The sequence below is a fragment of the Notechis scutatus genome, chromosome Z, assembly GCF_049901735.1.
Source record: "Notechis scutatus isolate UNSWTSFEM ecotype Mainland chromosome Z, rNotScu1.2, whole genome shotgun sequence".
In the NCBI taxonomy this organism is placed as follows: Eukaryota; Metazoa; Chordata; class Lepidosauria; order Squamata; family Elapidae; genus Notechis; species Notechis scutatus.
Genome location: NC_142025.1, coordinates 102,750,070 through 102,767,432, shown reverse-complemented (window position 1 = coordinate 102,767,432; position 17,363 = coordinate 102,750,070). Strand labels below are relative to the sequence as shown.

Genomic DNA, 17,363 nt, shown 5'->3' with positions numbered 1-17,363 from the left:
AACGGAGAATCTGAACGTTAGAAATAGACAGGTACTAGAAGCTCCTTTGTGCCCAAAATCAATACCTCCCGAATGATTGCCTCTCCTTGTTCCCCTTGGTTCAGTTCGCAGATCTGCGGGAAAACAAGCTTGCTTTTGCTGATCTTTGAAGGAACTCTTTTAGTGTGTTCCATTGAGATATTGAATGTGGCACACATTACAAGATCCCAGCTCTCTTGCCATGCCTGAAGCCTTGTTTCTCTCTCATTCAGCTTGGTGTACGGCGGATCCCGAAGCTCGCATCCAGACACAGATATTTTACACCGCCAAGCGTATGCCACTCCCCATCCTCTGCAGGGCTATGCCACAAACCATCACCCAGCAGGTACGGTAGCTGTCTTACCATTTTCCTTGAAGTCTTAACAATAAGTGTTTTTAACTATGCCTTTTCTTCGTTCTCTCTCCTGCTCACTTTTTTCATATGTTCCCTCTGTGCTGATCTGGATACACTGATGCTATTTTGCTTTTGTTTCAGCTTCATTTTATTTATTTTGCCTTTTCTATTCTTTTATTCCAAGGGTGATCTCTGTATTACCAAGATACCAAGTTAATATTTTAAATATGCTTAACATATCTTTTCTTAACCTGAACATAGATTGGACTGTCAACCAGAACAGTGGCATAGGGAAAATTAAGGAAAGTTTCTTAAGTTTCTTTCTTTCATGCTTTAGAAAAGTTTCTTTCTTTCATGCTTTAATTTTTCTGTTCTCTATCTAGGGGCACTTTTTTTGACATTTCTATTTTCTGCTGTTTAGTTCTTTTTCCAACTGGTATATCTTTGAATGAAATGCTCTGACTCAAACTGCTCTGTCAGCTGGCATGGATTAACCAAAACTGTACCCTATGTTTAAGATGTGAAAAGGTACATACTGCTCAGTTAGAGAGCCTTTGGCCCTAAGTTCCTCAGCTTCTCTTAAGATCCAGGATTGGTTTTTCTGTCACACAGCCCTGGGTTCCCCCAGTTCCTCATACGTTCTTCGATTCAGCTTGCCTGACTCTTCTCTCTTCTTTACCAAATTTTTATTATATCAATAGTTTCTCATTTTTCCCCCTTCTGTCTCTGTGTGCCTGGCTTTTGACTGATTGCAACCCTCCCTTCTGCACTAAAACAAGTATTCTAAAGTTGTACCTTTTGATGTCTAATGTTTGTCTTGTCTTTCTGTAGTTCCTCTGACAGGCATAATGCTTGTCAGCTTGTAGGCTCCCTTGCCTGTCCCCTGTGATGAACCTCTTCCTGTTTTCTTTTGCTGTATCTATCATCTCCTTTTCACTGATTCTCAGCACTTCACATCCTTTATTTCTTCTTTTTTTCATTTCCTTCTTAGGTCTTTCTGGCTTATTCGAGACTGGGCTCCATCATGCCAGCAGTGCCACCCCCGATGCCTCTGTCATGAACCTCATTTCAGCTCTAGAATCGCGGGCACCACAACCAGGCCCTTCTGCTTCCTCCCTGCTCTCTCAGTTCCGAACTCCATCCTGGCAAACAGGTAATGTCTCTCTCTGGAGTTCAGGAGAAGAAGCAATGAATGGAAACTAATCAAGGAGAGAAGCAACTTAGAACTAAGGAGAAATTTCCTGACAGAACAATTAATCAGTGGAACAACTTGCCTCCAGAAGTTGTGAATGCTCCAACACTGGAAGTTTTTAAAAAGATGTTGGATAACCATTTGTCTGAAGTGGTGTGGGGTTTCCTGCCTAAGCAGGGGGTTGGACTAGAAGACCTCCAAGGTCCCTTCCAGCTCTGTTATTCTATTCTATTTTATTCTGTCAGCATCACCGAAGGAACTGTTGGATGTCTTTTCTTTGGAGGCAGAGTTGCGCAAATTTTTATAGAAAACCTTATTATAATAGGTTTGGATGGGAGTAACTTGTCCTTCTGAGGAATAGCACTTCCTTGATACTTCTGTGAAGTTGATTTATGTATCACTTTATAAATCACTTACAATATACCATAATGTAATTGAAGCAAGGTTCATAATGAATAAATAAATGAACTAAGTGAAATACTGATTACTGTTGCTCAGCATTATTGAATTAAACCATTTGCTTAGTTTGCATAATGGGCTGAATATTTGGATAGTGAGATGGGTGGCATACATATTTAATAACTAAATAATAAGGCATAAATAATCAAAGATTGGGTTCACACATCTTGCTAAAAATCTAAGATTAAAGCTCACCTTAGTTAGCATGGAGTGCAAATTCATCTGCTTTAATTCACTTATTTAAATGTGTTGGGCAAAGCCAGGCATTAAGGCAGATTGTCAATCCACCTAGCTTGGAAGGGCAATCTGTTTCCCTCTTTATGATTGGGTTTTCTTATTCCCAGGCAGTCTATCAGTGAGAAGTTTTATAGAACTTGTGCTCCATTTACTTTAAACTAGAAGGTCCCTGATTGCCTGTTACTAAACCAGCCCTGTTGAGCTGGCTACAGGCTTCCAAGGTTTTAGGCCAGCATCCTCCCCTCCCTAGATTAATAGACATTGCTCAGAATTAAATTTAGAATCTTCTGCTTGAAAAGTTGTGCTTTGTCACAAAGATCGGCCTGCTCATAATTGTCCTAGCTAAACATTAGCCTTGGGGATGAGGGAACATGTTTATAATGACATAGCATTAGGAAATATGCTTTATCAACTCTTTGGCATGCAGTGGGTGAATTTCATAGAATGCTAGGCAAGGTTAGGTAGCTTGTGATTCAGCACATGTGGGAATTCAGCCATCATCTTCCTATGTTGCATAAATCCGATTACTACATTAAGCTATAACGTGATTATTTCTTTGATTGTAACATGTGGAACAAAACAGCAGTTTAATTAATTAAACTTGTAGTTAGATTAAGTGTGTTATGCTTCATCATTATTGTCTAGCCTGAGTAGTACTGTCCAGTAAGTACTGTGAGTTTGAGATCGCCTTTGTGGATAAGCTTTTAATTTGGTACATCATATCAAAGCACTTAAACAAATATATTTATTTTTTTTCTTTACAGCCATGCACACTCCAGCGCCCGCTGAACTTTTCATCTCAGGGGCCCTCCCAGGTTCTGGCACCTTCCCTTCCTCATCAGCGCTCTCTGCTTACCAGCATCCAGCCTCTTTCAGCGGGCGCAGCTTTCCAGTCACATCATCGCTGACACTCCAGGATGCTACTTTCAGCCCAACATCCAATGGCCTATTGTCCCCTCATGATCCTCTACTTCACATCAAATCTTCTCAGCCCAGTGTTCCTTCATCCCTCAGTTTTGACAGACTGGGCAGTGCGGTATTGGGTACGGGCTTGCCCTCTCAGAGCTCAGCGTATCGTAGCGCTCAAGAATCAGCTTCCCGCCACCTCCCCTCCCAGTTCAATCTTTTGTCATCCTCGCTGGGACCATCTGACCAGACGTCCCAGCTCTACAACACTTCAGTCTTCTCCAGTTCCCCTGCCTCCTCCATTGAGCGGGCCATCCCACGGCAAGATAGCGTGATCAAACATTATCAGAGACCTTCCAGTGCCCAGCCGCAGCTGCCCGCTGCCCATTCTCTCCAGCATTATCTAAGCTGCGGGGGCAGCTACCAGCAGATGCCCCACCGCTCCAGCCTTTCCTGCAGTCCCCTTGGCGAGCAGTCCCCCGCCAGCAGTGAAGGCTCTCAGCAGCAGAAGGCCCCCCAGGCCACGCGGCAAGAGCCCTCTCAAAGCTACCGTCCCATTATTCAGTCTCCAGGCTATTCTGGTACCACCTCTTCTTCAAAATCGAAGAGTTACTCGGCCTCCCGCCAACCACCCCGTTCTACAGCCACGCCCAAGTGCCAAAGCAACTACAGTTCATCCACACCCAAGCCCAGCTCGGTCATTGCAAGCCAGTCACAGGCCTATTCTCCTGGTCAGCCCCAGAGTCTCCTTTCTATGAGCCAAACGCAGAGTTACTCTGTCAGCCAGCCACAAAATCTCTCTTCGGTTAGCCAGGCCTCACAAGGCTTCAGCAGCAACCAAGCCCAGGACCTCACAAGTGTGAGTAAAGCTCAGAGTTATTCCAGCAGTGGACAAGCTCAGCAGGGCCAAGCTGGGCAAGGAGGACAAGGGCTGCAGACATGTCAGAATCAAACTTACTCTCCTGAGCAGCTACAAGGCTTATCATCTGTTGGGTACAGTGTTCAGGCTGAGCCCCATGTTTCAGTCAGCCAGACACCAAGCTATGTACCAGCTCATTCTCAAGGGATGCCCACAGCTAGCCCATCGTTGAGTTACAGCACTGGCCATTCTCCAGCTATGCCAGGGCACAGCCAGTCTATCGGCTACTCCCATGGCCAGAACCTTCCTGATTCAAGTCCTTCCCAAATCATCCGGCCTCTCCAGTCACCTACCACTAACCGGCCCCAGAGTGTGGCATCGCCTGGCCAGACCCAGAAATATCTCACTTCCGTACTGTCTCCTTCGTTCATGCAGACAGCTCACACACAAAGTTACCAGGGTTCCCAAGGTGGGTTAGAAAGAGCATCATCTTACAATAAAGCCAAGGCAGACTCGGACCTTCTATCATCTGAGAGAACTGAAGATGAAGAGTTTTTAATCCAACACTTGCTGCAGTCGCAGAGCCCACCAAGGGTGCCAACAGAAGGCATGGTAGAGTGTGAGGAGAGGGCAGGGAAAGGGATGGGCTATGAGTTGAGCAAGACTGAAGAGCGTTACCACCTGCAGAGTGTGATTCGGACCAACTCTAATCTGGACAACCAAGGCCTGGAGATGTCCTTGCAAAGCTTAAAGGACAAAAAGAAAGGAGAGAGGTCCAAAGAGTACTCCCACACGCGTTCCACTCCAGAGTCTTTGGCCACCTCAGTGGTCCACTACAGCCATCAAGCTGGCTCTATAGACTCTTATGGGCAAGACATAAAGAAGTCAGTAGAGCAGCACCTCCAGAGTAGCCACATGGATACAAGCAGTAAGGAAATCTCTCAGGCCCATTCTTACTTGCAGAAGACTCCTGAGCACGCCTCCCAGCCTCATCCCATGGAGTCCCACGGATTAATGGCTGGCCAGCAGGGTGCAACCCTAATGATGGACTCCCCTCCCGATTTGCCCTCTCTTTCCCTTTCCCAACAACAGCAGCAGCAGCAGCAGCAGTCCCAACTGCTCCAGTCGGTGCTCACTCACACCCAAAGCCAGATGCACTCTCGGAAGGTTCGCACCCCGTTGGATGTCCATCTGATGGAGCCTCAGCGCATGCATCAGGCTGAAGCGCCCTCACCGCAGCTTCAGATGCAGGCATTGGAAGCCCACCTCCATCAGGCCCATGTTCGTTCTCAAAGCATGGAAGCCCAGCTTCTTGAGTCGCAGCAGTCCCCCCGGCTCCAAGGCCAGCTGCAGTCGGAAAGGATGCAGTCTGAGGGCATGGAGGTGATGCCCCAAGGCAACCTTTCCCAGTCCCAAGAGATCCAGGATTTCTTAGAGCCCGAGCTGAGCTTGGAATCCCACCTGGGACAGGGTGGGACAGTGCAGAGTCAACAGCATCTCCTTCCTGACTCCACTTTGGACCCCGACTCCACTCAGCAAGTTCCTCAAGGCCAACTTGAAGGCAAGGACCAGTTTGAGAGCCCCAGTCCTCAAGGAGCCAAGCAACGGTTTGTCCCCCTCACTTCCATCTGCTTCCCAGACTCTTTGTTACAAGATGAAGATCGTAGCTTCTTCCCTGGCATGGAAGACATGTTTGGCCCCCCTCCCTGTGCAGCGGATGAGTTCCCTAAGCCAGATGATGGCACGCAGGGCATGGAAAGGGGTGAAGGAATGAAAGGGGGAGGCTACGATATGATGCCTGGTGGACAAAGCTACCAGAGTTACTGCCAGTCGGAAAGTGGGGATGGCCAGCACTTGGGGTTAGATACAGTGTCAGTCAAACACGAGTTGCCTTCTACAGTCAACACAGAACAACTGGGACTGATTCAGTCTGGCCAACATGGGACAGCTCCTGTTTCAGAATCCAAGTCAGGCCTGACCTCACCGATCTTCTGCTCTTCCAAGCCCAAGAAATTGCTGAAGACTTCCTCCTTCCATTTGCTGAAAAAACGGGAACCACCTTTCCAGCCTCCCAAAAAAAACTATGCCCAAGAGTATGAATTTGAAGATGACGAGGACAAGGAGGATGTCCCTGCTGACATCCGCCTCAATAGCCGCCGCCTTCCTGATCTGCTGCCTGACCTCATTTCCAGCTGCCGGACAAACCGGACCAGCCTTAGCCCCATGGGCGACATAGACTTTTGCCCACCAAACAGCAGCCTTATGGAGGGGCCCAAGCGGCGAGGCCGCAAGCCTACCAAACCTAAGCGGGAGGGCCCACCCCGTCCCCGTGGGAGGCCCCGCATCAGGCCCCTGACTGAATCTCCCCACGGTGTGGCTCATGATGGCACCAAGAAGCCCCGAGGCCGGGGAAGAGGGAGGGGCAAGAAAGTCGGGGAGGAGGGGGTTGAGCCAGGTACAGGCTTGGAATCCTTCAAACCACTCAAGGTAAGATGGGAATCTGAGGAGGCAAGATGTGCTTGTCGGCTAGCAATGCCTGGGGTAAGAAGGAAATTTTGGAAAGAGTTCAGGGTAGAATGAACAGTAATAGAACATTGGCTTAACAAAGAGATTTCAGTGGAGAATTCAACGGTAAGGGAATGTAGGAAGCTCGTGTTTATCCATCTGTTGCACTGTCCCTGACCAACTCAAGTGCGAGTTTATCATATTACTTGTATCTGAGCCTTTGTCCTTGGAGATAATGGGACTTTAAATCTAAGCTTTCGTTAGCAAAGGTTGTGCTCTGTTGCAGAATTACAGCATCTGGCTATTTTAAAAAAGAGAGTAAATATTTTAGGTTTCCGAGGTTATCTGTGGTGATGCATCAGAGGGTTTGTTTGTACATGACCACGGTGGTGGTAAATAATAGCTCAGGACTTGTGTTTCCTTAGGAACTGAATTAGTACAGTTGTTTTCATATTGGTATCATATTAACATTTGTACAGGTAGTTCTCAATGATCAGATGCTTAGTGATCACTGGAAGTTACAATGGGCTTCCTCCCCCAGCTACTTAACAACCTGGTTCTGGAGTTCAAGTGGCTGCAAACATGCACACACACCAGTTACATAACCGAATTTTGGGTGCTTGGCAGTTGTCTCTCTTTTACAGCCAGTGACAGTGTTCCACAGTCACATGACCACAATTTACGATATTTTGTCAGTTTACAGCTTTTTTGGCAATAAGAATACATGGATTTACCATAAAGTTGTAAAATCGAGTCCAGTCATGTGAGTGCCCCAAGTTACAATTTTCATGACTTAGAATGGAAATCATGGGCTCCGTTAATGTCGTAAATCAAGGAGCACTTGTATTTCTGATACTATTGGCATGAAAGCTGGGTTTTGGGTAAGGGAGGCAAGAATCACGACAAGAGGTTAGGTTCAGTGGAGGGTGTACCTGGGATATAATCATTTTACTGATGCAGGTAGTCCTCAACGTATGACCACAACTGAACCCAAATTTTCTGTTGCTAAGCAAGGCAATTGTTAAGTGAACTTTGTCCCATTTTATGACTTTTCTTGCCACAAGTTAAATGGCAATTTAAGCGAATTAGTTAAGCGAAACAATATAGTTGTTTTAGTAACACAGTTATTGTGAATCTCCTCATTGACTTTGTTTGGCAAATGGTCACAAAGAGTGTTCACATGACACAGGGACACTGCAACCGTCATAAATATGAGTCAGTTGCCAAGCATCTGAATTTTGATCATATGACTATGGAGATGCTACAACTGTGCTCATAAGTCACTTTTTTCAGGGCTGTTCTAACTTCACAGTCACTAAACAAACTGGTATAAGTTGAGCTACCTGCACAAATTTGCACTGCTAAATATCTGTTTGTTTGTAAATTAGTAGTTTATTTTGTTTAGTACTTGAGTTCATTTATTTCTATCCTGCTCTTTATTGTTGCAAAGATAGGTAAGTATGAGTTAAGGATTTTGGCACCCTGAACAAGGTTGCCATAAAAAAATTTAATGGAGACTTAAGCCTAACTTTTGCCAACTTCTTATTCTGTGGTGAAAGAGGTTTCTCCCCCACCACCACCACACACACATACACACATGTCCACCCCATCCAACGGCTTTGTTTATGTTGGCAGCAACAGTGTTTCAGTGAGCACTAAGACACCACAATGATAGATCAGTGCTGAAACAGATCAGTGCTATGGAATAACATGATAGTGAAGGCATCCGGCACAGCTGTAATGGCAATCTTAGAACACCTGCTAGGGACTTGCTATGATTCATTGAGTTGGAGAGGCAAGTTGATGCCAGATTGTGTGAGGGCACCAGGATTCCAGTAGATAGTCTACGATTTTATGGGCTCATACGCAGCTGGGTTGTTTGAATCATGCCACAATTTCCTGGTTTGTGCCTTTTCTTCCTGGTATTGTATTGCTGTCATTTCTTGAGAGATTTGTCAACAGTATGCAAAGTTGAAAACATTTATTTATTAGAATTTTTTATTTCTCCTTTATTAGTTTATAAGTAGCTTAATGTGACAAACATAGAGTGGCGTGGTGGCCTAGTGTTGAAGATGCTCACCTCCCACTCGGAAGGTTCAGAATTCAATCCTAGGTAGCAGCAGATGTTTCTCTCCTGGGGCGCAAAGAAAAAACATGTGCTGTAAACCCTGCATAGCATCGGGAAGGGCATCCGGCCAGTAAATGCTCTGCTCCATCCAGTTGCCCTGCCTCTACCCCGAATTAAGGGATTACATGGTCGATAAAAAGGAAGTTTTAATGAAGCAAACATTTTTAATACTCCTTCCTCCTCCTATTTTCCCCACAACAACAACCCTGTGAGGTGGTTTGGGCTGAGAGAGAGAGAGTCATTGGCCCAAAGTCAGCCAGCCAGCAAACAAATCAGTAATTTATTTTGATTCCTGAATGTCTGGGTTCCCTAGTTGTGCTTTAATGCAAACAAAGATTATATCTCAGAGGCCTCTGCTTCTCTGTAAAATTATAATGGTAATGGGTTCATGTTTTATTTATGAAAACATTTATCCTCTGCTTTTCTATGAACCACCCCTAAAGCAGTGTGCAAGATTGGAAATAATCAAAAGGAAAACCAACTTTAGTACCTAATAAACAACTAGTAGGAGACGTGAATAAACATGGTTTGGGGCCACTGACTGAAAAGAGGCTATTGATAAAGAAAGGAGAGTCTCTGAATGCTATAGAAGAAAATGCCCCGCCTCAGGTCTCCGTCTGTAACAGTTCGGCAATAGTAAGGAGACAGTGGCTTGCTCTTGAACTACATATATAAATAGATATGTACTTACAACCACAGTTTAACCCCCAAATATATGTTGCTAAGTGAGGCAGTTAATGCATTTTGCCCCATTTTACAATCTTTTTTGCCACCGTTGCTAAGTGAATCGCTGCAGTTGTTAAATTAGTAACACAGTTATTAAGTGACTCTGGCTTCCCCACTAACTTCGTTTATCAGGTTTAAAAAGAGGATCACATGACCCGGGGACACTGCGACCACCATAAACACGAGTCAGTTGCCAAGCAACCAAATTTTGGTCACATGACCATGGGTTTGCTGCAATGGTCGTGTGAAGAATGGTAATAAGTCAATTTTTTTCAGTGTCATTCTGTAACTTTGAACAGTCCCTAAATGAACTGTTGTAAGTCAAGGACTACTTCCACAGAATGAAGCCATGCTAAATGTAGCCTAGTCTCAGAAATTTTTCAAACTTGGCAACCTTCATTTCCCAGAATTCCTTAGCCGGCACGTCTAGAGAAAGGACAAAAGCGAAATTGAACCAAGCATGATTAAATATAAGTTATTGATAATGCCCAAAGGGCTCTATTGTTTTGCTTTACTCTTTTAATACACAATCAATGCTATCCAACTCTTAAGCTCTTTCCATCTACCACCCAGTTGCTTGGGAAAAATACATTCCCAAATTCTTTTTAAAAAACTTACAATTTTGGAAGCCAAAGAAGAAATAGGTATGTATATAGTGCACTTCATTTGCATATACATGGATTTGATTGAAGGTCCACAGGAAATCTGGTGATAGCAAAAAAAAAAAAAGGATTAAAGAAAAAAGGGCCCTTACGACAAGATCTCTAGGGCATCATATGGGACCACTTAGGCAGGACGTTGCTCTCCATCTCCTCCCTTCCCTCAATTCCTGACCCTTTTCTTCCCCCAGATCAAACTGCCAGTCCCCAAAGGTTTGGAGGGTTGTCAGTTGGAAGCTCCCACCCCATCTCACCAGCCCATCCAAGAGAGCAACTTGGATAGCAACCAAACGAGGGAGAAGATCAAACAGAAGATTAAGGAGGTGGAAGAGAAGCAACCTGAGATGAAGTCAGGGTTCATGGCCTCCTTCCTGGACTTCCTGAAGTCAGGCAAGCGTCAGACGTTGCCTTCCGCTGCCATCTCCTCGGCAGCGACAGTTGGGGTCTCCGGTGCAGCGGTACCTGTGGTCTCTTCTGCAGGCAGTCCATCCAAGACATCCCACCCACCATCAGCGACGTCCTCCCAGCCCCCGCCTCCCTTTAGCATGGCGCCACCAATGCTGTCTGGTGGTTTGGATGGACCTGAAGGAGATGCAGCCGGGCTCGTCATGAGTTGTACCAGCCCCTGCAAACGGCTTGACGAGGAACTGAAACGTAACCTGGAGACATTGCCCTCCTTCTCATCAGATGAGGAAGATTCTGTTAGCAAGAACCAAGACCTGCAGAAAAGCATCTCCTCGGCCATCTCAGCGCTCTATGATCCCACTGACCGTAAAGATGGAGAACCCAGTGGTGAGTCCCTGGGCCACCCATTCTGATTCATGGTATCCCTTTTTGTGACTTCTGACTCTTATCATTACATGACAGTGTTTATGATGTGATGTTTCCTTTTAATAATGTTGTCAACATTTCTAGTGTTTGGTGGACATTGTACAATCGCCACGGCATCTTGTGCAGAAATTTATTTTATGTACTCCTAGGATTAATATGGGTGCCTATTCTCATGCAGCCTAGGCAACTCAGAACATTATTTTTTAATAATTTGTTATTTTATTCAGAACATTAAAATACAAACTCCAAAAAAGAAAAAAAAAATTACAAAGATAAATACAGCATTAAAAAAGAAAGAAAAAATTACTCATTCCAAATATGTATACACATATGTACAGTAGATGGATATAATGACAAATTGGGATTTCTAACAAATCTGAATTGGATGGCATGCTGTTGCAGTGCATTCAGCTTGTTTACTCCAGCTTAGTCTTCTCATTACAAGTAAATGTATATAAACAAGTAAATACAACCAGCATTAATTTGCTTGAAGGTCCACCTGGGGTGATGGTGAAATGCTCCCAAATAAGCTGGAGTTCATAAACCTATTTTGCATTCGAGTTTTTAGTTGGTTTATAAATTATGGCTTATTTAAATTCACCCAAGGCATATAAAACTGGTATCTGTATAATTTGCTTATCCACTAGCTTAAAGTGAGGAACAGAACTGGAGCAAATAAACTGAGTGCACTAATTTGCAGTTTATTTACATTAGGTGAGGATTCCTAGCTTATTGTTACATGTGAGAAATCCCTACATTTAATTGCACCTGGCAGCAGAGTTAAAATCTAACTAAATACCTGAGCAAATTAAAAATTAAATGAATTAAATGCAGGCATGGATGCCTGAAAAGTCGAAGGCATAGTAATATAAATATGTGATATTATTAAGAGGTTGGTTCCTTCATTCTAAGCCCTCTACAACATGTGTTGGTAAACAATCGTCAAAAGAATGTATCCTCAAATGCAAAGGGGTTCCAGAGCCAAAGAATAAATTTCCTTGCAGGATGACCTACTTCTGTTCTCTACTTTGTTTCCTCTTGCAGATGTGCCACCAGTGGAGGTGAAAGCCCCTAGCCCTACTCCTTCAGTGGAGGCAGATGTCGAGCAGGAGCAACTACCCCCACCCATCTCCCCAGCCCCCTCACTCAAGGAGCCTCCCCCAATGCTTGAAGAGCTACCACCACCACCACTACCAGCAGCAGCAGCAGCAGCAGTAGCACAACCACCACAAGCATCTCCTGAACCTGAAGACCCTGAGGACACACGGCCTCTTCATCTGGCTAAGAAGCAGGAGACTGCAGCCATTTGTGGAGAGACAGATGAAGAGGAGGTGGAGAGTGGTGGGGAGGGGATCTTCCGAGAGCGGGACGAGTTTGTCATACGTGTTGAGGATGTTCAGGCTCTCAGGGTATGAGATGGTTCTTGAGCATTGACATGGGCATGTACATCAAAGAAACACTTCAAATATTAAAATGGAAAAGTATTGTACTCTTAAGCAGAACTAGATGACTTGATGCCTTCTGCGTGTTTTTGACTTCTCTGTTGCTAGCTGCAGTTGTGCAAAGGATTGTGGGAATTGTAATTCAGAATACTTGGAACATGCTAGTTGAGAGTTTTGGGTTTTTTGTTTTGCAAACTGGATTTTTCAACTCAGACACTAACTTTAGTGTTGCAGCTCAAAAATGATTAAGAAAAGAATTTCTCAACAGTTGAAGTTTGAAATTCTGAACATAAAAGAAAACTTCAGAAAATATTTGAAGGAGAGAAAATTGTGTAATTAATATGAGGCAGTTATAAATGATAGTCATTGGAGATTAAACTGAATGTAATTGCACTTAGTTCCCATTGAGATCAGGATCAAAAACTAACCACAGGCGAAGTATAATTAAGTTCACTGGATCCTATATATGACTGTCTTAGTTCTACATGCAACTTTAAAAGTTCATTTATTTCTCCAAAATTACTTGTAACTCCCCAAAGTTACTTTGCTTTTAAAATGGTATTGGATGGTTGATGACAACTATTGTATGATAGATAGGTAGGTAGGTAGGTAGGTAGGTAGGTAGGCAGGCAGGCAGGCAGACGTAATGAATCAAGTTAGCCCATCACTAATAGCCTCATACAGAAGAATAAATTGTGAAGAAATGCACTAACTCTGGGAGCTCTTTGTTGTCCTTTCATGAAATTCTCTTCTGTTAGAGAATATTGGCCAGAAGACAGTAGTTGAGCTTATTAGTTGTTTAATACTTGACATCATTGTAACTACTCCTTTGTCCTTTTGTAGCTTGCACTTCAGACTGGACGGGAACCACCTCCAATCTGGCGAGTACAGAAAGCTTTGCTTCAGAAGTTTACACCTGAAATCAAGGATGGGCAGCGTCAGTTCTGTGCAACCAGCAATGTGAGTTTCCACTCCATCTACTTAAGTAGCGTCATATCTCAGGGAAGCCAGAGCTTCAGAAATGAAGGGATCTCACCAACATGATCATATACAAAATCAATAAATTAAAGTCAAGCTTTAAGCCCTGTTCTCATTCTTTCTTTTGCTCCCCCTCCCTTTCTCGGTATGCTTCTGCCATGATGGTAGCGCAGGGTCAAGCCAATGCAGAAGTACTTCTGTTGGCCTGTTAATAAAAGAATAACTGTTCCCCCCACCCACCCAGTTTTCTTCTTGGGATAGTCAAGTTGAGCAATTAGCTTGATCTATTATTGTGTTGGGCAAAGGACTTCAATTCCAGTTCCACTTGTTCCCTCATTACTTCCAGAAGAAAAGTTACAAGTGGGATGGTCTCCCCTCCCCTTTTCTTTTCTCTATTCAATTCTTTATTTTCCTGCTTCATCCCTCAGTATCTGGGCTATTTTGGCGATGCCAAGAACCGTTACCAACGACTCTATGTTAAATTCTTGGAGAATATCAACAAGAAAGATTATGTCCGTGTCTGTTCCAAGAAACCCTGGCACCGGCCTCTGCAAGCTGTCAGGTAAAGAATTAGGAAGGGGGAAATATGTAAGGGAAGTCCAGTTCCAGTTGAAGGTGTGTGTGTGTGTGTGTGTGTAATTATCTAGGTGACTTCCATACAAGAAACTTTTCTCATTTTTTAATTCTCAGTTATGTCACCTCGCACATGGGGATGATTGGCTCCCTTTTCCCTCTTCCAGCTTAGGGGGTAAAAGGGCTCGGCCTCTTTTCTCTTTTTCTTTTTCTGTCCTGCTTAATCTTAGAGTAAAAAGTTAAAGGGGGTGGGACTGCGTGCCTTTCCTTCCCTCACCAGTTCATACTTTTCCGGGGATCCTTTCCCTTGTAACACCCATCATCGCCTCTGATCCATCTTGAACAGTGAATTAGATTAGACAGCCTGAACTTTTGTTTTGTTGATATAAAGATTTCCAGAGCCCCACTGTTTCACTGACTTACACTATTTCTTCATATTTCACTCAAACTCTCCTGCTGCCATGAACCTGACCTCTCAAGACAGCTCTTAGTGCTCTGTTTTTCTGGTGCAGGAGACAAAGCCAGCCCAAGGCTTCTACCCCCAAGGTTCCAGTGACACCCAAAGTTGAAAAACCCGAGAAGCTGGAAGTCCCGGAGAGAGTTGAGAAACCCGAAAAGCTTATTAAGGCTGAGAAGCTCCCCAAGGCTGCCGAAAAGGTGGACAAAACGGAGAAGCCTCCCAAAATGGAAAAAGGGCCTAAGCCAGAAAAGGCCCCCAAGGTGGAGAAGTCTGAGAAGCCCACCAAAGCAGAGAAATTGGCCAAGGCAGAGAAGCCTCCCAGAGCAGAAAAAGTAGAACCTCCTGTGCCCATGCTGACAAAAGCTGCCCCAGCTGGGGGAGCTTCTAAACCCAAGTCTATGAAGCCGGCCAAGGTGAAAGCTGAACCACCCCCCAAGAAGAGGAAAAAATGGCTCAAGGAAGCAGCATCTTCTTCAGACTCAGATTCCAGCCCTGACCAGCAGAGTGAGGAGGGTGAGTAGCAGGGCGGGGGGTGGTGGTAGTGGTGGAGGGAGAAACACCCCCAGTTTGACAAGCGTCATGACCAGGCAGTTAAGAAATGAACTGCCAAGAACCTGGGAAGGCAAGAAATGTGGCAAAGCAAAGATCAAAAGAGAAAGTGTAAATTGACAAGGATGGAGAATCTGAAGCCCTCTATATGATCCAAATTAGATCCAGCAGTTCCAGTCCTGGGAATTGTGATACAGCCATTTTTGAAAGGCCACTGGTTCTCTGGGAGCCTGTGAAAGGGATCTTGTCATTAAACATAAAAGTTAGACTGAGATAAATTATGGAAGGCTGATATAGGGAGTAGAAAGAAGGGTTAGGATTAGAGTTAGCCCTGTCTACCAAAGTGAGGGATTATAGGCACTTCTAGAGGGGTTGAGGAAATAACGACTTTTCCCTCTCTCCCCATCCTAGTTTCGGTTGTACTGTATGTATAATCCAGTTCTTCTCAGCTTTGGCATATTAAATATATGCAGACATCCACTCCCATAATTCTCCAACCAGCATGCTGGCTAGGGAATTCGGGGAATTGAAGTCAACATATTTTAAAGTTGTCAAGCTTGAAAAAAAACTAATATAATCTTACATTATTCTCCATTTCTTTGCTTATTAACCTATTCTGAATCTATTTGAAAAGCAGGGCTACAGATGTCTACCATAAGAAAATAATGCTCTGTTTCCCATTTAGAGCGTCTGCCCACAGGCCGCATTCTCAATACAAGAGCCATGAAGGAGATGTACCGCAGTTACGTGGAAATGCTGGTCAGCACTGCCCTTGACCCAGACATGATCCAAGCTCTTGAAGACACAAACGGTGAGCATTCTTGTGTAGAGGTGCTTAGACGGGCTCATGGGCCACCTTTAAATGCCACCGGCTTTTGTTTCCACAGGCCATTCTTTAGGAACTATGTAGCCCCTTCACTTTGCTGGAATTTTTTTCTTGATTGTGGCTAGCCTTCTGGAAATATAAAAGCTTTTTGTTCCCTAGCTATTCTTGGCTTATGAAATTCCTGGGGCCAGAATTGGCCGAGTGTATACAGCCTTGTTCTATCTTGCCATTATAAGAACTAGAAATATACTGTTGTTGTTTTTTTAAAAGAAACTATAAACATCTCCACATTCTTTTTAAGAGGCGTGATTTGCAAAATGCCATATAACTTCCCAGCGTTAATCGGTTGTGACTATGGAACACCACTGAACGTTTCATTATACTCCTTTCTGGCAGTCATTTGTATTACACAAAGATATGAAGAGCTGGTTGGAGGAGGGGATTCTCAAATTTTGTAATCCCACAGCATTTAAAATGAGAAATGAAATAATGTGTAAAACTAAATAAAAAGTAAATAATAAAGAAAACTCTCCTTGTAATTGGCAGATGTCTTTGACAGATGTCAAGAGCTTTGGGTTTAACCATTGTTCAAAAAGCTCTCTAGTGTTCGTTCCTTGCTTTGCATATGCAAATTTTATGCTTCTCCAGGCGAAGCAGGAGTGAGTCTTAACAGTGCTTCAGTTTTGCCTGCTGAAGCCTAATAAACTCCCCTCCTGCCAAAAAGTGCCTGAATTGTTTTCTTAGGGCTAGAGTAGTCTTTAAACAAATGCTTATTCATAACATGTAGCATTTTGGAAAATCTGGTCCTGCCTGAAAAATTCCAACCTCTTCGTGGCATTTGAAACCTTGTTGTCTTCCTTTCACTTGCTTATCTAGAACTCAGTCCATTGCAACTGGGTTTCCTTAGTGCAGTACACTGGCTGCCTATGTCCTGTATTGCAAGTTTCCTGTCCCTGCCCATCCTGGATGGGTTTTTTTTCTTTCTTTCTTTTTTTGGTGACCTTTGCCATCTGTTTTGACAATCTTATCCCAGATGAACTTTATCTCCCGCCCATGAGGAAAATTGATGGGATTTTGAACGATCATAAGAAAAAGGTGCTGAAGAGAGTGTCCCTGAATCCATCGCTACAGGTACAGAAAGAGGGCAGTAGTAGACTCTGCTGTTCTCCAAAGACTGATTTTTGAAAAAAGAGTATTTATTTTAAGTATATATTTTGCTTTGTTGCCAAGATTTGGCTCACATATTTCCTTCTCATTCGCCATCACAACAACAATGGGGAGCAAGGAGAGGCCTTGAAGACCAAAACGTTTATAACATATTCAGGAAGGTTAAGAATCCAAGCCCTCGACTAGCAGGCCTGAGGGACTGCTGAATCCTGCTCTATATATAATTATAAAAACTACGTTTGAAATGAGCCTTGGACATTTCAGCTGCACTAGCCATCTAAATGGCTTTGCAGTGCGATCATCAATTCATAAATCAACAGCTTTTTTCAGGTGGGGTTGATATTATTCAATTATATATGTGTCAGGATTCCAGCAGTCAACTCATAAAATATTTCTATGGTCTTTTTAGAGTTGGTAGGCATGCCAGAAATTTACATTGGCATTTTTAAAGAAATTGGAGTGAAATTCCGCTTAATTCATTGGACAAGATTTC

The 17,363-nt window shown here is 43.9% G+C and overlaps 1 protein-coding gene across 2 annotated transcripts in view; it reads left to right on the top strand.

The window, feature by feature from the left end:
- The window catches only part of PRR12 (proline rich 12), a 33,839-nt gene that overhangs the window by 8,704 nt on the left and 7,772 nt on the right, over positions 1-17,363 (top strand). For both annotated transcript variants that reach the window (XM_026669633.2, XM_087946247.1), the window contains exons 2-11: positions 252-364; positions 1,365-1,526; positions 3,026-6,513; positions 10,236-10,836; positions 11,920-12,284; positions 13,161-13,277; positions 13,724-13,857; positions 14,381-14,841; positions 15,563-15,688; positions 16,737-16,834. In XM_026669633.2, coding sequence (XP_026525418.1) covers positions 252-364; positions 1,365-1,526; positions 3,026-6,513; positions 10,236-10,836; positions 11,920-12,284; positions 13,161-13,277; positions 13,724-13,857; positions 14,381-14,841; positions 15,563-15,688; positions 16,737-16,834 — 5,665 coding nt within the window. The remainder of the gene's footprint in view (positions 1-251; positions 365-1,364; positions 1,527-3,025; positions 6,514-10,235; positions 10,837-11,919; positions 12,285-13,160; positions 13,278-13,723; positions 13,858-14,380; positions 14,842-15,562; positions 15,689-16,736; positions 16,835-17,363) is intronic.